The sequence below is a fragment of the Hyperoodon ampullatus genome (assembly GCF_949752795.1).
Source record: "Hyperoodon ampullatus genome assembly, chromosome: 7".
Taxonomy (NCBI): Eukaryota; Metazoa; Chordata; class Mammalia; order Artiodactyla; family Ziphiidae; genus Hyperoodon; species Hyperoodon ampullatus.
Genome location: NC_136920.1, coordinates 55,350,659 through 55,378,599, shown reverse-complemented (window position 1 = coordinate 55,378,599; position 27,941 = coordinate 55,350,659). Strand labels below are relative to the sequence as shown.

Sequence of the window (27,941 nt, the reverse complement as noted above, 5' to 3'; positions counted from 1 at the left end):
ACTTTCATGGAGTACCTAATAGTGCAAATTTAAATATAACAAAAGTATGGGGCTTCCCTGGTGACGCAGTGGTTAAGAATCTGCCTGCCAATTCAGGGGACACAGGTTCGAGCCCAGGAAGATCCTACATGCCGTGGAGCAACTAAGCCTGTGCGCCACAACTACTGAGCCTGTGCTCTAGAGCCCGCATGCCACAACTACTGAAGCCAGCACACCTAGAGCCCAAGCTCCACAACAAGAGAAGCCACTTCAATGAGAAGCCCACACACCGCAACGAAGAGTAGCTCCCGCGCACCACAACTAAAAGAAAGCCTGCGCTCAGCAATGAGGACCCAACGCAGGCAAAAATAAAATAAATAAATTTATTAAAAATAAATAAATAAATATAACAAGAGTCATATTAGTAAATATCATAATCTTTGAATGGAATTACAGAGAATGCATATACGCTTTAAACTGTGCTCAGGGAATCTGAGCAGTGTTTTCAGAATTCTTTAACTACTAATTTTACGTAAATTTTCCTCACCCTATCCTTGCAACTGAAAAACCTCACTTCTTAACGAAGTGTTACCAAGATAGGAATTAAAAACTTTTTTATGAACGGATTCTTGCCAAGTTGATACACCAGACAGAGTTTCAACGTTTTCGTGGGAATAAAATGTAATAGACAGAAGTGAGATGAAGTAGGACATATTCTTTAAACTGAGAATTCAACATTTCTTTTAAAAAGTTAAGTACTTTTATTACAAACTACCATTTCTTTTATGTTCAATCATACTGCAAATAAAAAATTCAAGAACCACTGATAACTACTGAGAACCTGTGCCTCCCTCTTTAACTGTCATATACTTATTTAACATATGCACGTCACTACGAAAATTAAAGACATGGCAGAAATTATCTAGTTTGAATGTCTTCCCTTTCCCATTGATTAAGTAGGTTTAGTAAATTCCTATTCATTGAAATTGGTTAATGTATCAGGAAGTCTAATTAAATAAATATCTTGGTTAACAATTAAAATACAGATTATCATCTTTATAAATAACTTTAGCCTAATACAAAGAGTATATTAAACACAATTTCATATTTTTCTATATATTTTGGCTCAAAAAGCAACTCAGGATTCTCATTGTGTCTCCCACCCAAGCTAAAATGACACTTTGCTTTTGGGGTGGTGAATGAATAAGTCCTTTAAACTGATTTTGATTTGAGTAACAACATGGCAAAATAAAATAAAGAGTAACATTAGGTTCAAGACTCCTAGGTTCAGTAATCCTAATTCAGCTAGTGGTGTACCTTTAGATATGTCACAAACTCTATGATCCTTATTTCTTCATGTATAAATAAAGCAGCTGAACTAAGCGACCTCAACAATTATTCTTCACTGGCTTGTATTTCTCTTAACCCCAAAATATTCAATATTTTTTTTGGCTTAGTTCTTATAAGAGAAAAACATAACAACAATTATAACTCTAGCTCCTGTAGATCACATGGATGTATCCCTAAAACCGAAGACACAAAAACCATGACATGAAATGAAACTTTAAGCACAATCATAATTGGTAAAAAGGTCATTCAGTTATACAAGCATTTCCAACAAGTTCTGTCAAAAGGAAACTAACTGTAAAGGAAGATGCAAATGAGTTTAAGAGACATGAAATTTGAAGTAACAAAACTCAAGGAAAAATTCACCTCTAAAATCACAATGCAACAGCAACACTGCTTGACAAACTTAAGGTGATTCAAGACAAGTGTTACTTACTGTGGGTTTTTAAAGCACATTCATTCATTTACTCAACAATTATCTACTAATCACCTATTATGGGCTTTCCCACCCATCCCAATCACTATGTAATGAAACACTGAATGTCTATGTAAGTTAACACTGAAGGACATTGCTAGTTACCTATCCAGTATCAATCTCCTCTTCTTTCTTACTACTGCAACTCTGATTTTGTTCAAGAAAGTACTTGCCTCTTCAGATACCTTATAGTTAAGGGTCATGTGAACCAATTCTGGCCAATGAGATGCATGAGGAAATCTGGGTGAGACTTACAAGGTTCAGTTGACCTATGGCTTCTGCCCCTTCCCCTGCTTTTTTGTCCAGACTGCAGACAATACCTGGAGAGGGAACAATCAAAGCCACATGCTAAGGATGGCAGATTAGGAAGGGTACTTGACGGCTTCATGGAGCTGCTGAACCAGACCTGAACTGCTTACCACATGACATTTTATTACAAGAAAAAAATTTAACTCACACTTGTCAGAATGGCCATCATCAAAAAGAACACAAACAAATGCTGGTGAGGGCGTGAAGAAAAGGGAATCCTCATACACTGCTGGTGGGAAAGTAAACTGGTGCAACCACTGTGGAAAACAGGATGGAGGTTTCTCAAAAAACTAAAAGTAGAAATACCACATGACTCAGCAGTTCCACTCCTGGGTATATATATCTAAAATAACAACAACACTAATCTGAAAAGATATATGCACCCAATGTTCACAGCAGCATTATTTACAATTGCCAAGGTATGGAAGTAACCTAAGTGTCCACGAACAGATGAATGGATAAAGAAGATGTGGTAGATATATGCAATGGAATACTACTCAGCCATAAAAAAGAATGAAAGATTGCCATTTGCAGCAACACAGATGGACTTGGAGGGCATTATGCTAAGTGAAATAAGTCAGACAGAGAAAGACAAATACTGTATGATATCACATATATGTGGAATCTAAAAAATATAACATATAGCATTATTGATATATATCAATACATTTAAAAATCTTTTATTTTATATTGGAATATAGTTGATTTACAGTGTTGTGTTAGATTCAGTGTACAGCAAAGTGATTCAGTAATACATACACATATATCTATTCTTTTCCAGATTTTTTCCCATTTAGGTTATTATAGAATATTGAGTTCCCTGTGCTATACAGTAGATCCCTGTTGATTATCTATTTTATATATAGTAGTATGTATATGTTAATCCCAAGCTCCTAATTTATCCCCCCCCCCGCACCTTTCCCCTCTGGTAACCAGAAGTTTGTTTTCTAAGTCTGTGAGTCTGTTTCTGTTTTTTAAATAAGTTCATTTGTATCACTTTTTTTTAGATTCCACGTATCAGTGATATCATATGATATTTGATCTTTCACTGTCCAACTTACTTCACTTAGTATGATAATCTTTAGGTCTATCCATGTTGCTGCAAATGGCATTATTTCATTCTTTTTTGTGGCTGAGTAATATTCCATTATATGTATATATGTACCACATCTTCTTTATCCATTCATCTGCTGACGGACATTTAGGTTGCTTCCATGTCCTGGCTATTGTAAATAGTGCTGCTATGAACACTGGGGGGCATGTATCTTTTTGAATTACAGTTTTCTCCAAATTTCTGCCCAGGAGTGGGACTGCTGGATCATATGGTAGCCTGCTGGATCATATGGTAGCCCTATTTTTACTTTTTTAAAGGAAACTCCATACTGTTCTCCCTAGTGGCTGTACCAATTCACATTCCCACCAACAGTGCAGGAGGGTTCCCTTTTCTCCACACCCTCTCCAGTATTTATTGTTTGTAGACTTTTTGATGATGGCCATTCTGACTGTGTGAGGTGATGCCTCATTGTAGTTTTGATTTGTGTTTCTCTAATACTTAGCAATGTTAAGCATCTTTTCATGTGCTTTTTGGCCATCTGTATGTCTTCTTTAGAGAAATGTCCCTTTAGATCTTCTGCCCATTTTCTGATTGGGTTGTTTTTTTGTGTGTGTGTGTTTTTTATATTGAGCTGCATGAGTTACTTGTATATTTGGAGATTAATCCCTTGTTGGCTGCATCGTTTGCAAATATTTTTTTCCCATTCTGTGGGTTGTCTTTTCATATTGTTTATGGATTCCTTTGCTGTGCGAAATCTTTTAAGTTTAATTAGGTCCCATTTGTTTATTTTTGTTTTTGTTTTGGCCACACTGCGCGGCATGTGGGACCTTAATTCCCCGACCAGGGATCGAACCCATGCCCCCTGCAGTGGAAGCAGAGTCTTAACCACTGGACTGCCTGGGAAGTCCCTGTTTTTATTTTTGTTACTCTAGGAGGTGGATCCAAAAATATACTGCTGGATTTATGTCAAAGAGTGCTCTGCCTATGTTTTCCTCTAACAGTTATATAGTTTCTGGTCTTACATTTAGGTCTGTAATCCATTTTGAGTTTATTTTTGTGTTTGGTGTTAGAGTATGTTCTAATTTCATTCTTTTACATGTAGTTGTCCAGCTTTCCCAGCATCACTTGTTGAAGAGACTGTCTTTCTCCATGGTATATTCTTGCCTTCTTTGTGGTAGATTAATTGGCCATAGGTGCATGGGCTTATTTCTGGGCTTTCTATCCTGTTCCATTGCTCTGTATTTCTGTTTTTGTGCCAGTACTATACTGTTTTGCTGACTGCAGCTTTATAGTATAGTGTGAAGTCAGGGAGCCTGATTCCTCCAGCTCCATTTTTCTTTCTCAAGATTGCTTTGGCTATTCGGGTCTTTTGTGTTTCCATACAAATTTTAAAACTTTTTTGTTCTAGTTGTGTTAAAAATGCCATTGGTAATTTGATAGGGATTGCACTGAATCTGTAGATTGCCTTGGGTAGTATAGTCATTTTGAGAATATTGATTCTTTCAATCCAGGAATATGGTGTGTTTTTCCATCTGTTTTGCATTATCTTCGATTTCTTTCATCAGTGTCTTACCATTTTCAGAGTACAGGTCTTTTGCCTCCTTAGGTAGGTTTATTCCTAGGTACTTTATTCTTTTTGATGTGATGGTAAACGGGATTGTTTCCTTAAATTCTTTTTCTGATCTTTCATTGTTAGTGTACAGAAACGCAACAGTTTTATGTGTATTCATTAATGAACTCTAGCAGTTTTCTGGGCTCAAAATATTGAAATTATCATTTGATATTACCAACATGCATTTAATGGACAAATAATAGGAGCTGCCTTCACTAAAACATCAGTATTATCATTTTATTGCATGTTAAAGGGATACGAACTGGTGCCAATCCTTTTGTAACTTATTTAAAAATTACAGGGTAGATATCTGCCAAAAAGGTATCAAGAAGTTCTTTATAATTGAGTGTAACAAAATAAAGCCACAGGGGACTTCCCTGGTAGTCCAGTGGTTAAGACTCCACGTTCCCAATGCAGGGGGCCCAGGTTCAATCCCTGGTCAGGGAATTAGATCCCACATGCCACAACTAAAGATCCTACATGCCACAACAAAGATCTCATGTGCCTCAACTAAAAGACCCCGGATGCCGCAACTTAAAAAAAAGATCCCGCATGCTGCAACGAAGACCCCATGTGCCACAACTAAGACGCGGCGCAGCCAAATAAATAAATAAATAAAAATTAAAAAAGTAAAGCTACCCACAGAAAACAAATGAACCACTTAATAAATTATTAAAGGCAAACAGGAAACAGAACCCTGTCAGCACCTGAAAAGCCACACACAAGTCTTTTCCCAATATTAATTCCCTCTCTGACAAGTATAACTATTACCATGACTTTTATATTAATCACTTCCTTATTTTGCTTTATAGTTTAGTTTTACCTTTTCTTTTCTTTTTTAGGTCTCTTTAACCTACTATTGTTCCTCCATCCTTTATTTTTTTTGCAATTTATTTCAGTCACCAAATCAAGAAATTTGATGGTGACTCAATTCTATAATTTCTGGATTTTGCTGACTGCATTCTCATATTCCTCTGTCCTTTTTTTCCCTGTAAATCATCTTTTCAATCTATAGCCTGCATCAGATTCAGGTTCAATTTCTGTGGCAAAACTACTTCAGTGGTGGTATGTTCTTTATCAAGAGGCATTAATATTTGATCATCTCTTTTTGTGATGTTAAGAGATGTTAATGCTGAGTATCTAAAACCTTTTCTTATTAGGGATTACAAAATGATATTCCCGGGCTTCCTTGGTGGCGCAATGGTTGACAGTCCGCCTGCCGATGCAGGGAACACGGGTTCGTGCTCCGGTCCGGGAAGATCCCACGTGCCGCGGAGCGGCTAGGCCCGTGAGCCATGGCTGCTGAGCCTGTGCGTCCGGAGCCTGTGCACCACAACGGGAGAGGCCACAACAGTGAGAGGCCCGCGTACCACAAAAAAAAAAAAAAAAAAAAAAAAAAAAGATATTCCCATTCTGTCAATCTTCCATCAGTGATTATAAACCCTATAAAAATAAACTTTACTAATTTATTATTTTGTTATACAGTGGTACTGTTAATACTGAAAAGTCAGGATTAAAGTTAAATTCTTTTTGTTTATTTAACAATTTCCAAAATAATAATTTGGTCTCCACTGGCATCCTCCAAAGGTAGCCAGTTTTTCTATTAGTATTATGATGAAGTCATGGAGTTAAGATATATTCAAAGTGTTTTAATACACTACAGTTATTATCCTTGTGATGCTTAAATTGTCCCATCTTAGACAATGGAAACCTTTTTAAGTTGGCTCTTGAGTCTTTCTGAAATGACTTTGATACAGTCCATACTACTTGAAATGACAGGATGTTTCTTGGCTCATTATGCCTTGGTTTACTTTAACGGGAAACTGTATTTCAAGACTACGATCTGGGTGCTAAAGGATGCTCACTGCTACTGGGTTGGCCACTGTTTTTAAGTCTTTTCAGTGGACAGAGCTAGAAAATAATAAAATTAACCCATGAGTTCATAATGATATTTGTTTTTCCTTAACTTTTCTGTCTTACATCTTATTTCTTTTTCCCACACTGAGAATCTTGGTTTTCAAGGACACCACAGATGATATAATTAGAATATCAGTTATTTTCCCCTCATATTATGCATGTTTTTAGAATAACAATGATACCACCATCACCAAAGTGATTTAATGAAAGGTTCACAAGTTTTTTGCATGCACTCTTCCCATTCTTTCTCCATTTGTTTTGTCTTACTATAGCTCCACTGTGAAAACACATAGCCATTAAAGACTACATGTTCTCGGGCCTCCCTGGTGGCGCAGTGGTTGAGAGTCCGCCTGCCGATGCAGGGGATACGGGTTCGTGCCCCGGTCTGGGAGGATCCCATATGCCGCGGAGCGGCTGGGCCCGTGAGCCATGGCCGCTGAGCCTGCGCATCCGGAGCCTGTGCTCCGCAACGGGAGAGGCCACAACAGTGAGAGGCCCGCGTACCGCAAAAAAAAAAAAAAAAAAAAAAAAAAAAGACTACATGTTCTCTATATCTGTCATTTAGATTTAGTTACATATAACTACCAAGTTAATGCTCACCCAACATTCTTTTTTAAATCTTTATTTTGAAATAATTTTAGACATATAGATGTGTTACAAAAATAGTTCAAGTACATCACCACCCTGTTTCCCCTAAGTTAACAATTTACATACTCACAGCACAATTATCAAAACCAGGAAATTAACATTAGTAAAATACTATTAAACATAAACAGATTTTATTTAAATTTTGCCTTTCCCCCCAACCCCCCACCAGATCCTTTCTGTTTGAGGATCCATGTCTCATTTTGTTCTTGTTTCCTTAGTCTCCTCCAATCTGTGACCATTCCTCATTCTTTCCTTGTCTTTTCTAACCTTGACAGTTATTTTGGAGAATACCTCTCAATTTGGTCTTATTTGATGTTTTCTCAAGATTAGATTAAGATATACATTTTTGATGAAAATTTCACAAAAGAAATGTTGTGCATTATATCAGAGGCTACATGATGATGTTAATACCTTGATCATTTGGTTACGGTGGTGTTGGCTGTTCATTCCACCGTAAAGTTAACCATTTCCCCCTTTGTAACAGGTAAATGTCTTGGGGAGATACTTTCAGATTATGCTAATATCCTGTTTCTCCACAAATTTGCACACACTAATTTTAGTGTCAGAGATCTTGCCTGCAACAATTACTACTGCAGTATTTCCCTAATGGTAAATTTGTATTATTCTCATTCCTTCTACACTGCAGGGAAATGTAGTCCCTGCAGTGCAAAAGGAATTATTTGACATTCACCTGCAGGGAAGACCTGTCCCTTCACCTCCATTTATTTATTTATTCAATTAGGTACTTATATAAGTAGGAACTCATAGATATTTCTTTTATTCTAAGATTTAAAATCTATCATCATATAAATTTGTTGCTAAAACAGTTCTGCTCTCACCACTGAGAGCTCCTTCCAGTTGGCACTGTGTACTACTGAGATGCCTAAATTATTTTTTGAATATGTCCTTAATTTCTGTCATTCTAAGATATTCTAGGCTTATCCTGTATTTTCCCTGCCCATCTCCTGAATCAGTCTTGTCTTTAAGGGGCACTAGTTCCTTTTAATGGAAAACAATATTTTGAAATAAAAATCTAGAAGCTAACAGTGCTTATTGCTACTGGGGTATCATTGTTTTTAGATTCCTCTCATGAACAGAGGTAAAAAATACAGGTATGTATATTAAACCGTACAAATGAATACATTTATATTTATTTCTATATCACCCACCATTGAGGTTTTGTTAGTCTTTTTGGCTATCTGAAGCTCATTCACTAGAAGATCCCTATAAAAAGACTCATGGGAAATTAGGTCTTCAATAGCAGTTTACCTGCAATCTCTATCTAAAAGTCAGTTTGGCTAGACATAAAATCTCTGGTTCACATTTTTCCCCCTTAAATATGTTATGGCATTTTCTTCTGGCATAAGTCATTGCTTTCAAATATAGTGATGGCAGTCTTATATTCTTTCCCTTATAAATTACCTGGTCTTTTTGTCAGGATTGCCAAAGTACTTTATTCAAAGCCCAATAATTTTACTAGAATATGTCTTGATGTTGGTTGTTCTGGGTTGATTTTCCAAGGTACGCAGTGTCTTTTAAATATGTAGTCTCATATCCTTTTTTTATTTCAAGAAGTTTTGTTAAGCATAGTCTTTAGCATTTTTGTCTGTTCCCTTGCTTTGGTTTTCTTTTTTATAGGCCTCTGTTGGATTTTCATTGCATATCTTCAAATCCTTATCTCTTTCTCTCAAATCTTTATCTCTTTATTCATTTGCTTTTGTTTTGTTTTTAATTTTTTTAAAAAACACACACCTTTCCATCCGCTATTTATTAAGGGCACTAATTCTTGTGTTTGTTGACTCAGATGTTATTCATAGATTTGTGAAAAATCATAACTCTACCACCTATTAAGTTTTCATATGTTTAGTAAGAATGTCTTTTGGGTAAGCTTTCATTCTCTGCAGTGATGTTATTCTACTTCTTATTCTCTTTTGTTATTATAATTCTGTGGGATTTGACCTGGATCTTTTATAGTTGCTCATTTTTATGGCAAGTAGACAGTTTTTCTAATTTCACAGTTATAGAGCTCTGCATTTTTTATATTAAAAATTAAAGTGATTTATTTTATGAGGTCACCTACCTCTAGCCTTCTCCCATACTTTTATTTGCACCTTCTTTTTTGCTTGTCTCCATTGTCCCTATTGTACTTAATTTAGATCCTATTCCCAGCAGATTGCACAAAGCTCTGTGTGGAGTTTAGTCCTGGTAGGGAGCTTTGGCTGGAGAAGTTTGAGAAGTCAAAAGGCCTAGAGTACCCGAGTCCCTTTAAGATCTTAATTTCACATACTGTTTATAGTTTTTTATTTTTGCCATCAATATGTTCCTTTTATAGGGGTATCTGTAGAGAGTCAAAAACCATGCCACTGACATTTTCCAAAAATTATGAATGATAACTTAAATTATCACCTTCTGATTCTACTCACAACAAACTCAATCAGAAAAGAAAACTTCAACAGTTTCTCTAATCATGAAACATTTCTTTTTCTTTTCTTCTTCCTCCCTTCTCTCCCTTCCTTCCCTCATAGAGTGGAATGAAGAGTTAGTATAATACTAAAAACGAAATAATGATGGTATTCAATTACAAAAATTGTATGAATATCCTGAACATAGATGTCCTGTATACAAAACTATTCTTTAAAATTCTATCAGGCGGGGCTTCCCTGGTGGCGCAGTGGTTGAGAATCTGCCTGCTAATGCAGGGGACACGGGTTTGAGCCCTGGTCTGGGAGGATCCCACATGCCGCGGAGCAACTAGGCCTGTGAGCCACAGCTACTGAGCCTGCACGTCTGGAGCCTGTGCTCTGCAACAAGAGAGGCTGCGATAGTGAGAGGCCCGTGCACCGCGATGAAGAGTGGCCCCCGCTTGCCACAACTAGAGAAAGCCCTCACACAGAAACGAAGACCCAACACAGCAAAAATAAATAAATAAATAAACTCCTACCCCCAACATCTTCAAAAAAAAAAAGTGTTGTGAATATCATAAACCAATTTATTAAAAAATATTAATAATAAAATAAAAATAAAATTCTATCTGGCATTTTCAAATTGATAGAATTTTAAAGAATGGTTTTGTATTTATAGGGCAACTACACGCAGGATATTCACATAATTTTTGTAACTGAAAGTCATCAGTAAGTTTTCAGTACTGTACTAGTAAACTTTGGTTTAGTAATTTATCCTGTAGCTATTCTCTCCACTCTGTCAATATTACTTCAGGAAGGCAAAGTAAACAATATTAATTATTCTCCTTACGACTGAATTCAGGGCTTCCCTGGTGGCGCAGTGGTTAAGGATCTGCCTGCCAATGCAGGGGACACAGGTTCGAGCCCTGGTCCGGGAAGATCCCACATGCTACGGAGCAACTGAGTCCGCGCGCCTAGAGCCCGTGCTCCGCAACAAGACAAGCCACCGCAATGAGAAGCCCGGGCACTGCAACGAAGAGTAGCCCCAGCTTGCCGCAACTAAAGCAAGCTCATGCGCAGCAAGGAAGACCCAACGCAGCCAAAAAAAAAAAGACTGAATTCAGAAAACCTATTTCAGAATGCAGGCCATAACATCCATTTCTAGATACCAAATGCAGTATAGGAAAGTGCGCCAGATTATCCCTTAACTGCTACATTTCCTATTGAACCCATTTCACAAAAAATGAATAAATCAACTCATAAATTGCAATATCAAAAATGTTTCCATTATATCACCAACCCAATAAATTGGAGTCTTTGGGAAAATATTAATTGATAAGGTAAAGATCCTTCCCTGAATGATATTAAAAGTTTTAATCCCTCCCCCCACCAAAGCTTCTTAGCATCACACCATGACTAGGCCATCTATGTTCCATGAGCTAAGAAAAGCTTTTTTCCTTCTCCTGAGAACTTGACTGTTGGTTAAGTTCTGCTCCTCTTATAAACCAAAAACTGGAATGTCAACTCAATCACTAGGCCACAGAGCTCATGTTATCAATAACATCTAACTGATGAACTACATCTGGATTGAGAAAAAAAAAAAAAAGTAAGGCACTGAGAACAGTGTTGGTACATTGTGATGATATACGTGTCAGCTATTTTATCCACTACAACGTAAGCTTCACGAAAGCCAGGATTTTAGTCTGCTTTGTTTACTAAATTCCCATGCCTAAAATCATGTTTGGCACATAGTAGGTACAAAATTAAGTATTTGTCGAATGAATAAGAATCATTTTGCTATTAGAATAAGAGAAACAGAAGAGACACTATCTAAGAGAAAGAAAAAAACCAGAGAACTAAATGTCTTGCTCCTCCCCTCCTTTGCTTTTTCAAGAGATGTCCTCCCCTACAGACTTTCTTTTGATTGTACTGAGAGTCAGAACATCAGCATTCACTGAGGAATATTTTCAGAAGCAGCTGTATGAAAGCCTCTGGTGTCCAGTCAGCCCTCTGCACCCTCAGGTTGAAAATATTCAGAAAGAAAATTCCGGAAAGTCCCAAAAAGCGAAACTTGAATTTGCCACACACAGGCAACTATTCACATAGCATTTACATTGTATTAGGTATTACAAGTAATCTATGGATGATTTAAATGAAGTATACGGGAAGATATGCATAGGTGATATGCAAATACTATTCTATTTTATATAAGGGACTTGAGCCTTCTTGGATTTTGGTATTGGCAGAGGTTCTGGGAGCAATCCCCAGAGAGACCAAGGGATGACCATATTTGTTTCCAAGGTTAGGAGAAGACTGCCTTTATAACCTTGATACTCCAAAACTGTGGTCCTCTGACCAGCAGCATCAACATCAACTTGGTCTCTGTAAAAATGGTGAATCAGGTAAATCACTAGGTAAACATCATGCATATTAAAATTTGAGAAGTACAGCTCTAGATCACTCTAGTTAAAGTCATAGGCTTTACAAGAATCAGAGTTCAAATCTAGACTCTGACACATTATTATCTATATGACTTGGGCAAGCTTATAAACTTCCAAATTCCTTCATCTGTAAAACTGAAATAATAATAGTAGTATCTCAAAGAGCTGCTAATCCTTTTATTAAAAGGGTTAAATAAAAAAGCACATGAAGCATTTGGTAGGCTGCAAAGAAGCAGGACATGCCCAATAAATGTTAGTTGGTGTTACTGTTGAAATTCCCCCTCTCCTATAAGACCCCCAACAGTGAAATTTTAGAATTAAATACAAGAAAGAGCTTTACTTTATTGAGGAAATAGTTTGTTTTTCTTTCTAATTTAAACTATACAATGACTCCCCCTTCAAAATCAGTGTAAAATTTAAGTTCACTTAATAGGAATAATTGCCTCTTAAATTTCTATTGCCTTGACCTCTTTGGTCTTGATTTAAGTACATTGGAGAAGAAGCAAACACAGGAATGAATGACCAAACTGAATGACCAAATGAATATTAAGTCTAAACTCAGAACTAATCCTTAGGGATACTACTAAAAAATCTGGAAAATTCAATAACATTATATAGTAAACTTGAAAATTGCTAAGAAAGTAAATCTTAATGGTTCTCATCACAAGAAAAAGTTTTTTGTAACTTTGTATGGAGACAGATAATTACTAAATTTATTGTGGTGATCATTTCACAAGGCATACAATGTCAAATCATTATGTTGTATCCCTGAAATGAATAATAATGTTATATGTCAATTATACTTCAATTTAAAAACATCTTAAAATTCAATAGTGGGTTTAGACTACTTTAAAATTATTACATTTTACTGATGTAGGCTACAAACTGAATTTTAAGATATAGAAAAGAATTTTTCAAATCAGAAATATGGCTTATGAGTAAGACCACCAAAGATATTTGAAATCATATAAACACTGGTCAAAGGAGGACAATAAACAGGATTTTTGCTAAAAGCAATGCTTAATATGTACAAACATTATAACCTACATCAAAAGGCATAATTACTTGTTTTTATGCAATGCTTGCAGCTAGGGGATGACTTTATGGTTAATTCCCTCAAAGCAGCAAATAAAGTAAAAACATATTGCTTTCAGGTTCTAATCAAAACAGTAAAGGAAAACTAACAGTAGAGGAAGAAAGCATAATAAGGAGAGTAAATTCTCTCCCCTGTCATTAAAAGGTATGTTATCAACAAAAAGTATTAACTAAAATGATGTTAGACAAAATTTCAGTTGGTTTCTCTGCTTCTAGAAAAGTTAGGACTTGGTTCTGTCCTTCTAAAGAGGTTACGATTTGATCTGCTCAATTAAGCATATTAGGAAACTCAATCAAGAAATCAAGTTTAATAATTATAATTCTTGTAGACTTAAGGATTTGCTAAGGGCAACCCAAAACAAATAAACAAAGAAAACCAATCCACACCACACACCCACAAACAATTAAAGAATTGGCAAAGAACTTGAATAGATATTTTTCCAGAGAAGATATACAAATGGCTAAGTACATGAAAAGGTGTTCAACATCATTATAGTCATTATGAAACGGCAAATCAAAACCACAGATACCACTTCACATCCATTAGAATGGCTATTATTTTTAAACGAAGAAAAGAAAAGAAAGTGACAAGTGATGTGTAGCATGTGAAAAAATTGGAACCCTTATGCATTACTGGTAGGAATGTAAAATGGTGCAGTGCCTGTAGAAAATGGTATGGCAGAGACTCAAAAAATTAAAAACAGAACTATCATCGGATCCAGTAATTCTACTTCAGGTATATACCCAAAAGAAGTGAAAGCAGATATCTATACACCCACTTTCATAGCAGCATTATTCTCAATAGAAAAAAGGTAGAAGAAACCCAAGCATCCAGTGACAGATGAATACATAAAATGTGGTAGATACACACAATGGAATATTAGCCTTAAAAAGGAAAAATTCTGATACTTGCTATAATATGGATGAACACTGAAGACATTAAGCTCAATGAAAATGAGACAGTCACAAATGGACAAATACTGCCATGATTTCTCTGAAATAAGGTTCCTAGAGTTAGTCAAATTCATAGAGAAAGAAAGTAGAATGATGGATGCCTGGGGCTGAGGGGAGGAGGAAAGGGAAATTAGTGTTTAATGAGTACGCAGTTTCAGTTGGGGGAGGTGAGTCTGGAGATGAATGGTGGTGACAGTTGCACAACAACACAAATGAATTTAATGCCATAGAACTGTACACTTAAAAATGGTTAAAATGACAAAATTTTGTTATATATATTTTACCATGATAATTTTTTAAAAGTTCACTAATATCTTGTACTCTTAAATTAGTAACAGATATTATGTTTTGATGATATGAACATTTTTTATTTAAATTTTTTAAATGTTCAGTACAAAAGACCAAAGTCCTCAATGGTTTTTGCTGCTGCTGCTTTTTTTTTTCATTAAATAAAAGGAAAATGTACCTCCTTTTACAGGAAGGGTTAAAAATTTTCAAATTGAGGGAATTTCAATTTATATAGCTGGGAAGAGGAGTAGAAAAGAGAAGAAATTACAAAACAAAGCAAAACAAAACACACAAAAAAAACCTTGTTTAGGTGTTTCTTCCTCCTTTTTAGTCTCCTCATCCTCTAAGCTGGGACTTTCCCGGGAAGAGTTGTCCTGTTGGCTAGAGTTTTTCAATAGTACAGGATCAATTTGTGCTTTCAGGAGCGCAAGAGTCTCAGCCAACTCGTTTCGATTTCTAAAAAAGTGGGAAAAAAAAAGACAGCGTAAAAATCTTTCTTGTTTTCTAAGACCTGTGTTGCCAGGGGTTGGGGGGGAGGGTTGGAGAATTGGGAGGCTGGGGTTAGCAGACGCAAACTGGTATATATAAGATGGATAAACAACAAGGTCCTACTGTATAGCACACGGGACTATATTTAATATCCTTTGATAAACCATAATGGAAAAGAATATGAAAAAGAATATGTATAACAGAGTCACCTTGCTGTACAGGAGAAATTAACACAACACTGCAAATCAACTATACTTCAATAAAATTAAAAAAAAATTTCTTCTGTTCTAAAGAGATTTCAGAATATATCTGTTAGAAATTAAAATTTAAAAAAGAAAAACATATTAAGAACATCAAGAAACACTAGTACAGCTAACCCTAATTAACCTTAAATTTTAAAATTAAGTATTAGGAATGAATACATATTAAAATAAACTCTTCCCCAAAGAGGAATCTTAAGACTATTCTATTGATTTGAATGGCAATGCAAATCTATTTGGTTAAAAAAACAGTAGGAACAAAAATTAAACAAAAAGCTAAGTTTGATAATTTTTTAAAATACTATGCAATGTCTAGGGAGTACAAAATCAATGGAAAACTTGCTTGAAGAAGAATTTTTTTTAAACTAAATGATTCAAGTTTTTGATTCATTTGGGAATAAGAACTCTTTTCCACCTACAGAGAGAATAATATTTGAAACTGCTATGGAAGTCTACTAACACAGGTCAAAAACCCAAAAATTTAGGTTATGGATGCTGCTTTGTCAATTAGAGTTTACAACTACAGGAAGGGAATTCATTTTGAATAAAAAATACAAGAAAATCCCAAATAAATAAGATACCAATCTACAAATTATCTGTTTTTACTACCAAATTCGCAGGTGTAGTATGGTCAATTTTAATGCCACTTACAAACAAGAAAACTAAATATTTTTCTGCTCAGATAAACAGGGTGTAACAGTGAAAATAAAAAGGGAACCCTGGACTAAGAGTTGAGAAGCTTAGTTCTAGATCTGCCACTAAGTTAATTAAACAGCACCATGATCTTCCCATCTGTGTCATCAAAGCACTGTGCATGCACCTCTAATTCTACGTAGTTAGTATTAAGATGAAACTACTTGTTTTCTTATCTGTCATGCCACATATGTCCTCTATCCTCTGTGTCCGATTCCACCTCCATCCCACTTAGCTGCCTTATGAAGTAGGCTCTAAAAAAATGTTTAATGAATGAATAGAATCACTGTTCCTAAACTAAATGGCGATGTACCCCTGGACAGGTCATATATCTTCATTAGCCCTGAGTTTCCTTATCTGTAAAAGACTGGATTCTCTCAAGTATTATTAAATTGGCTTCCAAAGAAAGTAATAAAATTGCCAATGATTGACATCTTTCAGAAGTTAAAATGACAACCATTTTATCATTGTGTATGGCAATGAACACAGGTTTATACATATTATAAATATTGTGCATGGGAATGAATACATGTTTATATATATTATAACTATCACATTAGCATATACAATAAAATGAATAGTATTAGAATTTTAATTATCTAATAGTAGAAGGTCAGATTAGATGCACTTTCAAGATCATGTCTGGTACTACATCCACTTTACAAAAAAGGAAAATTAAAACCTAGATATGTTAAATAAATTAATTTTTGGCTAAGTTTCTATCTCTGAACTTCATTAGACCAACCTGATTCTAACCTAAACCTCTATCCACTTAATGTTATTACTATGATATTTCACTGAGAATTCCCTTTTTTTGAGGTCATGCTGGGAACTGAAAAAAATACTGAAGTATTTCACTATACCTATTCTTAAAAGCTGCTGAACATTAGAAGAGTGCCAATATTGTCAGAAAATCCATGTCAATTACTTCCAATACTCTAAGCAACAAAAAATTTAGCAGGAAAATTAATTAAGAACTCCCCTAAAGGCTTTTAACCTGACTACTGTATTAAAATGCAAACCTAAAATAGCCATTATTATATGAAAACAGAAAACTACCCATCTGGATTTCTCCTGTTTCAATCTTACAATTAGATTTAGTATGCTAAGTAATTTTTTAAAAACCCTAAATTAGAACTAGAGGGTATTTTAATAAATATACATATATTAAAATTATATCCAAATTTCTTACAGGACCTTTTATTTTTAGTATGATTTTTAAAGGTTACTTTCCATTTACAGTTATTACGAAATATTGGCTATACTCCCCATGTTGTACAACACATTCTTTTTTTTTTTTTTAATTTATTTATTTATTTTTGGCTGTGTTGGGTCTTCGTTTCTGTGCGAGGGCTTTCTCCAGTTGCAGCGAGCGGGGGCCACTCTTCATCGCGGTGCATGGGCCTCTCACTGTTGCGGCCTCTCGTTGCGGAGCACAGGCTCCAGACCCGCAGGCTCAGTAGTTGTGGCTCACGGGCCCAGTTGCTCCGCGGCATGTGGGATCCTCCCAGACCAGGGCTTGAACCTGTGTCCCCTGCATTAGCAGGCAGATTCTCAACCACTGCACCACCAGGGAAGCCCTGTACAATACATTCTTGAGTCTATCTTACACCCAACAGTCCGTACCTCCCCCTCCCACTGGTAACTAGTTTGTTCTCTATATCTGTGAGTCTGCCTATATTTTGTTTTATTCACTAGTTTGTTGTATTTTGTAGATTCCACATGTTAGTGATATCATAAAGTATTTGTATTTCTGACTTATTTCACTTAGCATAATGCCCTCCAAGTTCATCCATGTTACTGCAAATGGCAAAATTTCTTTAAGACTGAGTAGTATTGCATTGTGCGTATATGTGTACGTGTGTGTGTATAAATATATGTAAACCACAACAGATTCATGTATGTTAATTTTGTTTCCTGCAACTTTTCCAAATTCACTGCTGAACTCCAGTAGTTTTCTGGTAGCCTCTTTAGGATTTTCTATGTACAGCACCATGTCATCTGCAAACAGTGGCAGTTTAAGGCAGTTTCCTCCTTTCCAATTTGTATTTTTTAATTTCTTTTTCTTCTCTGATTGCTGTGGCTAGGACTTCCAAAACTATGTTGAATAAAAGTGGTGAGAGTGGGGATCTTTGTCTTGTTCCTGATCTTAGAGGAAATACTTATAGCTTTTCACCATAGAGTATGATGTTAGCTGTGCGTTTGTCATATACAGCCTTTATGATGTTGAGGTACGTTCCTTCTATGCCCACTTTCTGGAGTGTTTTTATCATAAATGAACACTGAATTTTATCAAAAGCTTTCTGCATCTATTGAGATGATTATATGGTTTTTATTCTTCAATTTGTTAATGTGGTATATCACACTGATTTGCAGATACTGAGAAATCCTTGCATCCCTGAAATCAATCCCATTTGATCACAGTGTATGATCCTTTTCACGTTTTGAGTTTTTTTTTTTGGCTGCGCCACATGGCCATGTGAAATCTTATTAGTTCCCTGACCGGGGATCGAACCTGCACCCCCAGCAGTGTAAGTGTGGAATCTTAACCACTGGGCCAGAGAAGTCCCCTTTTAATATATTACTGGATTCGGTTTGCTAGTATTTGGTTGAGGATTTTTGCATCTATGTTCACCAGTGATACTGGCCTGTAATTTTCTTTTTTTTATGATATCTTTGTCTGGTTTTCATATCAGGGTGATGTTGGCCTCATAGAATGAGTGTGGAAGTATTCCTTCCTCTGCAATGTTTTGGAATAGTTTCAGAAGGATAGGTGTTAACACTTCTCTAAAGGTTTGGTAGAATTCATAACTGACTCACTTTGCTGTACAGCAGAAACTAACATAACACTGTAAATCAACTATACTCCAATAAAAAAAATTAAAACAAACAAACAAACAAAAAAAACGTTTGTAGAATTCTCCTGTGAAGCCATCTGGTCCTCTACAGGACCTTTTATTTTTTTAAAATAAATTTGTGGGGTTTAAAAAAAATATTTATTTGGTTGCGTCAGGCCTTAGTTGTGGCAGTCAGGCTCCTTAGTTGTGGTATGTGCACTCTTAGTTGAGGCATGCATGTGGGATCTAATTCCCAGACCAGGGATTGAACCCAGGCCCCCTGCACTGGGAGCATGGAGTCTTAACCACTGTACCACCAGGGAGGTCCTTACAGGACCTTTTAAAGTAGACTGTGGATTCTAACAACAGTTCAGTTGTTTTGCCCTCCCTCTCTCCATTGTTTTCTTTTCTTTAAAACATTTCTTCACTGAGGCATATTAAATCAGATATATTCCTCCAAAATGCCATGTTCTCTTATGATCTCAGGTGTTTACATTTCTGTTGTCTTCAGCCCATAGTGCGCTTCAGACTAACTCCAATCATTATTTCAAAGACAAACACAGAATGGATAAACGTGGTATATCCATACAAGGGGGAATATTATTTAGCCATAAAAAGGAATGTAGTACTGATTCTTACTACATAGATGAACCTTGAAAATATTATGCTATCTGAAAGAAGCCAGACATGAAGGCCACACATTGTATGATTCTATGTATATACAGTGTCTGGAAAGGCAACTTAGGGAAGCAGAAAGTAGACTGGCAGCTGCCATGGGCTGGGGAAAGGGAAAATGGTGAGTAAATGCTAATGTACAGGGTATGGGGTTTCTTTGTGGGGTGAGGAAAATGCCCTGGAGTTAGATAGTGGCGATAGCTACACAACTTTGAGAATATACTAAAAAATCACTAAATTGTATTTTTAAAAAGTGATGGTGACTTGGACAAGAATGTAGTTATGAAAGGAATGAGGAACGTTTAAACACTGGGTACATTTTGCATAGAGAGCTGACTGGATTTGCTGCAAGAATGGATGGGAAGTGAGAGAAAAAGAAAAGTTAATGCTGTGCCTCCCAAGTTTTGGATCCAAGCAAACATGGATGTTATTAACTGTGATGGGAGAAACATATTGAAGTGGAAAGGCTGGAAGCTCAAGTTATGGGCAGATTGGCTGATTTTGACTTAATGGATTCTTAACTATCTGTACCTAAAGTTAATCTAGACTTGAGTGAAGTAGAATATATCATCCTAATTATATAATATATATATAATATATAGATTAGAATATATAATTATATACTCTAATCATATAATGTGGAATATGATTTTTCTTAGTCTAAGGGATGTTCAGAGTTAGAATTAGTGGTAGCGATAAACGGCTCAGAAGCAACTGACCTGATAGCCCAATTCAATTAAAAAAAAAAAGACAAAACAAAAACACAGCCAAGCACAGGTTATCATCTTCTGCCAAGTATGGGTTAGGTATCGGGTTCCTCCATAGCACACTGGAATGATCTCCATCACAGATCACATTTATGACACTATATTACCATTTACTATTTCCCTGTATCTTTCTCCCACAATATGGAGAGCTTTGGAATGGCATCATGTCTTTGTACCTCCAGAGCACAGGACAGTTAGTTATACAGCAAGTCTTTAGCAAACACCTGTAATATATGATTCCAAGGTTTACCAATAATTTTCCATCTTTTTCATGCAAGTCCAAATTACTGAGTAGACAAAAAGGAAGGTAACTGAGTATGACAGTACTCCTTAAGGGGGCCAAGAAACTGAAGGAAGGTATTAATGAGTGATATCAACAGCAGTATATTAATAACAGAAGTTAACATTAGTGAGTGATCACTATGTTCCAGGAATTACTCCAGAAGCATTACATGAATTAATTCATATAATTCCAATATAATCTGATTAAATAGGTACTATTATTACCCCCATTTTATAAGACTAGGAAAGTGAGAACATGCAGAAATGTACAGTAATTTGCTTATGGTCACAGTTAGTACATATTAAAGGCAGAACTGAATTATAGACAGTCTGACTTCAGAGACCATCTTTTCAATCACTGTGCTATATTAGCAGCATGTCTTGACAGATTTTCTAATTATGGGTTCATGAAAACTCTGTATACTATTTAGAAATCAGCTCTTTGGAAATGATTGTCAAACCACTATCAATACTTAAAATATTTTTATTGAGGTATAATTGACATCCATTGAAATGAACAGATCTTAGGTGTTCAGTTAATCAGTTTTGACACATGCATACATCTGTGTAATCCACACATCTATCAAGATAAGGAATATTACACATCACCCCAGAAAATTCTCCCCTGCCCTGTCCTCCTACTCAATCCCTCTCCTCCACCAAAAGCAAAAAAATGAATTACAGTTTTGAACACTGGAACCATAGATCAGTTTAGTTAATTCCAGAACTTAAACGGAATAAAACAGTATGTACTTTTTGGCTTCTCACACATGATAATGCCTTTGAGACAAATCCACAGAGTTGCATGCATTATAGGTCATTTCTTTTTATTGCCTAGTAATAATCCATATATGGAGACTATTATGAACAAAGATGCTATGAACCTTATTACACAAGGTTTTTTGTAAACATTTGGTTTCATTTCTCTAAGATGAATACCTAGGAGTGAAATCACTGGGTTATGGGGTAACAGTTTGTTTAACATTTGAACAAATGGCCGAAGTGTAAGTGGTTATACCATTTTACATTCCCACCAGCAAGGTGTTTTAAGAGTTCCAGTTGGTCCACATTCTTGCTAACATTTGGTACTGTAAGTCATTTTCATTTTAGTCATTCTAGTGGAGGTAAAGTAGTATCTCATTATGGTTTAAATTGGGAATTCTCTGATGAATAATGATATCAAACACTTTTTCATGTGAATATGGGCCATATGTATATATTCTTTACAAAGAAACTGTTCAACAGTCTGCATAAAATTTTATCTTTCTTAGCAGACCTAGTATAAAAGCACTTTCAGCAGTCCCTTTCTGATTTTGAAGAATCGCCTAATGAAGTCTGGTCTAAGATGTGCTAAAATTCTCTGATCATTAATAACCAATAACTAACACTTCATGGTATTCATATTTTTTGCTCCTCTTCTACATTCCTAAAGAAAATTGCTTGACATATCCCCTAGCATAATATCACTTATAGCATGTTATTTCATCAGACATAGAAAATATTTTTCTGTACTTTATCCTCTTTCATTGAGGACTAAAGTAGTGATGAAATAACTATAACAAATACTATTCTTTCATGGCAATTATGCTTCAAACATTAGTTGAAATGAGTGGGACACTGGCTAGAGCTCAAACATTTTTGTTTTTGAAACATAATACTTGCTTAAGCCATGCATAACTGCCGGTTTTATAGGTTAAAATGTTCAAATGTTGGCAATTTCATTGCCAATGTTGGCAATGTTGATTCAATGAAACTTAACGATTTTTACTATTTTGTAAGTAACTTACTAAATCTAATTGTTCAAATAATTATATTTCAGTTAACCACTTCCTATCTATCCATCTCATATATATTTATATTATAAATTTCACACACACAGGAATGGAAATTGCAGAAGTTTTAAAACTATGATGTTATAGCATTAAATTAAAAAAAAACTTAAGAACTTAATTTTTTTTTTCTTTTGCGGTACGCAGGCTCCGGACGCGCAGGCTCAGCAGCCATGGCTCACAGGCCTAGCCACTCCACGGCATGTGGGATCTTCCCGGACTGGGGCACAAACCCTGTCCCCTGCATTGGCAGGTGGACTCTCAACCACTGTGCCACCAGGGAAGCCCAAGAACTTAATTTTTTAAGAGCAGTTTTAGGGTCTAAGCAAAATTGAGAAGGTACAGAGATTTCACATGTATTCCATGCCAATGCACAGCTTCCTCCATTCTTAAGATTATGTTTGTTACAATTGATGAACCTATCCTGACACATACCTACCACCCAGAGTCCACAGTTCACGTTACGGTTACCCTTAGTGTGGTACATTCTATGGGTCTGGACATATATATACCAACACTCATCCATCATTACAATAGTATCAGACAGAGTAGTTTTACTGCCCTGAAAATTCTCTGTGCTTCACCGATTCATCCCTCATTCCTCTCTAAACCCTGACAACCACTGTTCTTTTTACTTTCTCCATAGTTTTATGTCTTCCAGAACATCATATAGTTGAAATCATACAGTTAATTTCAGACTGCCTTCTTTTTTTTATTAATATGATTTAACCTCCGTGTCTGTTCATGGCTTCACAGCTCATTTGTTTTGTTTTAGACAATATACCATTGTCTGGATACACCTCAGTTTATCCATTTACCTACTGAAGGATATTCTTAGTTGCTCTCAAGTTTTGCCAAGTTATGAGTAAAGCTGCTATAAACACTCATGTGCAGGTTTTTGTATAGACGTAAGTCTTCCAATTCTTTGGGCAAATACCGAGGAAGATGATTGCTGGACCATATGGTAATGTTTAACTTTGTAAGAAGCCAGAAAACTGTCTTCCAAAGTGGCTGTGCCATTTTGCATTCCCATCAGTGATGAATCAAAGTTCCTATTGCTCCACATTCTCACCAGCATTTGGTGTTATCAGTGTTCTTGATTCTGGCCACTGTAATAGGTGTCTAGTAATACCTCACTGTTGTCTTAATTTACATTTCCCCAATGAAACAGGACATGGTGCATCTTTTCCTGTGATGATTCGCCATCTGTCTGATAAGGTCTTTGGCCCATTATAAATCAGGTTGTTTGTTTTCTTACTGTTGGACTTGAAGAGTTTTTTGTATATTTTGAATAACAGTCCTCTATCAGATATGTCTTTTGTAAATTATTTTCTGCCATTCTGTGGCTTATATTTGCATTATGTTGACACTGTCTTTCACAGAGCAGAAATTTTTAAATTTTAATGAAGTCCAGAATATCAATTCTTTCTTTCATGGATTGCACCTTTGGTATTGCATCAAAAAAGTTATCATCAAACCTGAGGTAATCTAGATTTTCTTCTATGTTATCTTCTTGGAGTTTTATAGTTTTGCATTTTACATGTAGGTCTGTGATTCATTTTGAGTTAATTTTTCTAAAGGTTGTAACGGTCTGTGTCTAGATTCAATTTTTTGCATGTGAATGTCCAGTTGTGCCAGCACCATTTGTAAAGACTATCTTTTCTCCACTGTATTGCCTTTGTGTCTTTGTCAAATGTAAGTTAACTATATTTATGTGTGTCTATTTCAGTGCTCTTTAGTCTGTCCCACTGATCTACTTGTCTATTCTCTTGCCAATACCACACTCTCTTCATTACGATAGTTTTTTTTTTTTTTTTTCTTTTTTTTTGCTTTTACGCGGGCCCCTCACTGTTGTGGCCTCTCCCGTTGCGGAGCACGGGCTCCGGACGCGCAGGCTCAGCGGCCATGGCTCACGGACCCAGACGCTCCGCAGCATGTGGGATCCTCCCGGATCGGGGCACGAACCCGCGTCCCCTGCATCAGCAGGCGGACTCTCAACCACTGCGCCACCAGGGAAGCCCTACGATAGTTTTATAGTAAGTCATGGACTCAGGTACTGTCAGTACTTCAACTTTGTTCTTCTACAACACTGTGCATTCTAGGTCTTTTGCCTATAAATTTTAGAGTCAGTTTCTTGATATCCACAAATAAGTTGCTGAGATTTTGATTGGGATTTGATTGGGATTGCAGTGAAATCTACAGATTAAGTTGGGAAGAAGTGACATCTTGACAATATTAAGTGTTCTTGTCCATGAACATGGAATATCTCTCCATTTATTGATTCTTGATTTCTTTCATTAGAATTTTGTTTTCATCATATACATTTTTTCATATTTTGTTAGATTTAAACCTAGGTATTTCAGTTTTAGAGGAGCTAATGTAAAGGTACTATGTTTTTAAATTCAGATTCTACACATTCACTGATGGTATATAAGAAAGTGATTGACATTTGTGTATTAACATTTTATCCTGCAACACTGCTATAATCACGAATTAGTTCCAGGAGATTTTCTGGTTGATTCTTTCAGATTTTCTACATGTCATTGGCAATGATGTCATTGGCAAAAAACGAGTTTTATTTCTCCCTTCTCAATCTGTGTATCTCTTATTTCCTTTTCTTATCTTACTGCATTACTTAGAACTTCCAGTATGATGTTGAAAAGGAATGAAGAGAGCAGATACCCTTGCCTTGTTCCTGATCTTAAAGGGAAAAATTTCAAGTTTCTCCTCATTAAATAGATGTTATATGTAGGTTTTTGTAGATTTTTTAAAAATAATTTTTAATTAAATATTCAGTTAACAAATCTATTAGACGCTCCTTCACTTTTATTGAAAGCCAAGTACTGGAAATCCTCCAATTTTGTATAGGATTTATTCTCTGCCTCCATAGCAAATCAGTTTGTTTGTTTTTTGGGTTTTTTTTGGCCACGTCACATGGCTCACGGAATCTTAGTTCCCCATCCAGGGATGGAAACTGGGGCCCCCCAACAGTGGAACTGCAGAGTCGTAACCACTGGAACGCCAGGGAATTCCCAATATATATATTTTTTAATCAAGGAAGTTTCCATCTCTTCCTACTTTACTGAGAGTTTTAATCATGAAAGGGTGTTGAGTTTTATCAAATGATTTTTCTGTATGTATTGACATGATCATGTGATATTTTCTTCTTTAACCTGGTGATGTGTGAAAACTGGTTTTCAAATATTGAACCAGCCTTGTATACCTGGGATAAATCCCACTTGGTCATGGTGTATTATACTTTTTATGCATTGTTGGATTTAATTTGCTAATATTTTTTGAAAATTTCTGTCTTTATGTTCATGAGAGATACTGGTCTATAATTTTCTTTATAATATCTTTGTCTGGTTTGCGTATTAACGTAATGCTGGCCTCACATAATTAGCTAGGAATTATTCTCTCTCCTTCTATCTTCTGAAAAAGACTGAAGAAAATTGGTATAATTTCCTCCATAAATGTTTGGTAGAATTCACTACTGAACCCACCTGAGCCTGGTGTTCCATTTTAGAAGGTTAATTACTGATCCAATTTCTTTAATAGAGACTTGTGCATATTATCTATTCTTCTGTTGTGAGATTTAGCAGATTGTCCCTTTCAATTAATTGGTACATTTCATCTAGGTTATCAAATCTGTGGGAATCGAGTTATTCACAGCATTCCTTTATTATCCTTTTAAAGTCCATGGGATATACAGTGATGTCTTCTTTTTCATTTCTGATATTAGTAATCTGCGTCCCCTTTCTTTGTTTTCTTAGCCTGGCTAGAGGCTCTTAAATTTTATTGATCTTTTCAAAGAACTAGCCTTTGATTTATACACATATATTCAATACTATAAATTTCCCTCTAACCACTGTTTTCACTGCGAATTTTCGACTGCAAATTTTGGTAATTTGCGTATTTATTTTCATTTAATTCAAAATATTTTAAAATATCCTCTTGAGGACATCCCTGGTGTCCATCCCTGGTGGCGCAGTGGTTAAGAATCCGCCTGCCAATGCAGGGGACACAGGTTTGAGCCCTGGTCCGGGAAGATCCCACATGCCATGGAGCAACTAAGCCCGTGCGCCACAACTACTGAAGCCCACGCACCTAGAGCCCGTGCTCTGCAACAAAGAGAAGCCACCGCAATGAGAAGCCTGCGCACCAGAACGAAGAGTAGCCCCCGCTCGACACAACTAGAGAAAGCCCGCACACAGCAACAAAGACCCAATGCAGCCATAAATAAATAAATAAAATAAAATAAAATAAAATAAAAATGATGATAAAATATCCTCTTGAGATATTTTCTGACCCATGTGTTATTTAGAAGTGTACTGTTTAATGTCCAACTATCCGGGGATTTTACAGTTATCTTTCTGTTATTGATTTCTGGTTTAACTTCATCGTGGTCTGACAGCAGACACTGTATGTTTCTAGGTATTCGATTTTCAGACGGTCAAATATGTAAAATCCTCTCTTTTTTGATGGATTCCTATTTTTCAAAGAAATATTCCATTTGATTTTTATATTGTAAAGTTCAGTTAATTTATACATTTATCAATCATTAAGAAGACTGACTTACAGCTTAAAAAAATAGAGTTCTAGATACTAGATAATTTTTCTCACATTGCTTTCTTTTAGTGATTAGGCAGAAACATGTTTCCAACACCAAAATTTCCAAGAAACTAAGTTTTACTTTAAACAAACAGCTTTAAACAAGAGAAACAGGCTTTTTATTTCACTAGTAAAAAATAATATTCACTAGTAAAGAAAAATACCCAAGTGCAATCTATTAAATTATAAAGCCAAAATTCTATTTGCTTTACTTCTCTTAACTTACTACCTCAATTTCCAAAGGTATTTCTTGCTAAAAAGATGACTGCCTCCTCATAAACTCTACTTAACATAAACCTGCAAGTTTAGAAAATGTTTTTAACAGTATCTGTCAGCCTTAAGATAATTATCTCCGCTATATAGGAAGAGCAAATGTTCTCACTTCTATAAGCTCAGTTCTACTACCCCATAATTTGTATCCACTGATGCTGGCTCAGCCCATGAAAGAAATACTCTTACACAAGTCAATTCTTTAAATGTATACAGACAGTTATATCTCCCTAAATTTCTGCTAGATAAAGTATTTTCATTTCATTAAATCATCTTCTTTGTGGTTCTCCTCATACATAACTCATTATACTATATTAATATTCTTCTTAGAGTTTGGTATCCAAATCTAAACACTATACTCCAGGAAGATTCTCATCAGTGCCAAATGAAATGATGCCCTACATTATTTTGGGTACCTAATGTATTTTAATGACAACTAAGATCTCAACTTTCGGGAAAGGAAAGAATAATAATATAATGCTTTTGCATTCAACCTTCACAAAAATGAGAGACCTATATGGATAAAACGGTTCACTACATTTGCCCAAAACAGTACCAGTATGTCACGTTAAAGCTAACTGAAATAGCATCGTGTCACAGGACACATTGAGAATCTATTGAAACTATGGTACTTCCCCAGAAAATACGCACATTAATTACAACTAAGAGCTACTACTTAAAATATAAAGGATTCCACAAGTGCATGA

At 35.8% G+C, this 27,941-nt stretch overlaps 1 protein-coding gene across 1 annotated transcript in view; it reads right to left on the bottom strand.

Annotated features, from left to right (window-relative positions):
• The window catches only part of RSF1 (remodeling and spacing factor 1), a gene marked incomplete at its 5' end in the record, with an annotated part of 168,627 nt that overhangs the window by 31,635 nt on the left and 109,051 nt on the right, over positions 1–27,941 (bottom strand). The window contains one exon of the mRNA XM_079709480.1: positions 14,823–14,977. Within this exon, the coding sequence (XP_079565606.1) occupies positions 14,823–14,977 (155 nt within the window). The remainder of the gene's footprint in view (positions 1–14,822; positions 14,978–27,941) is intronic.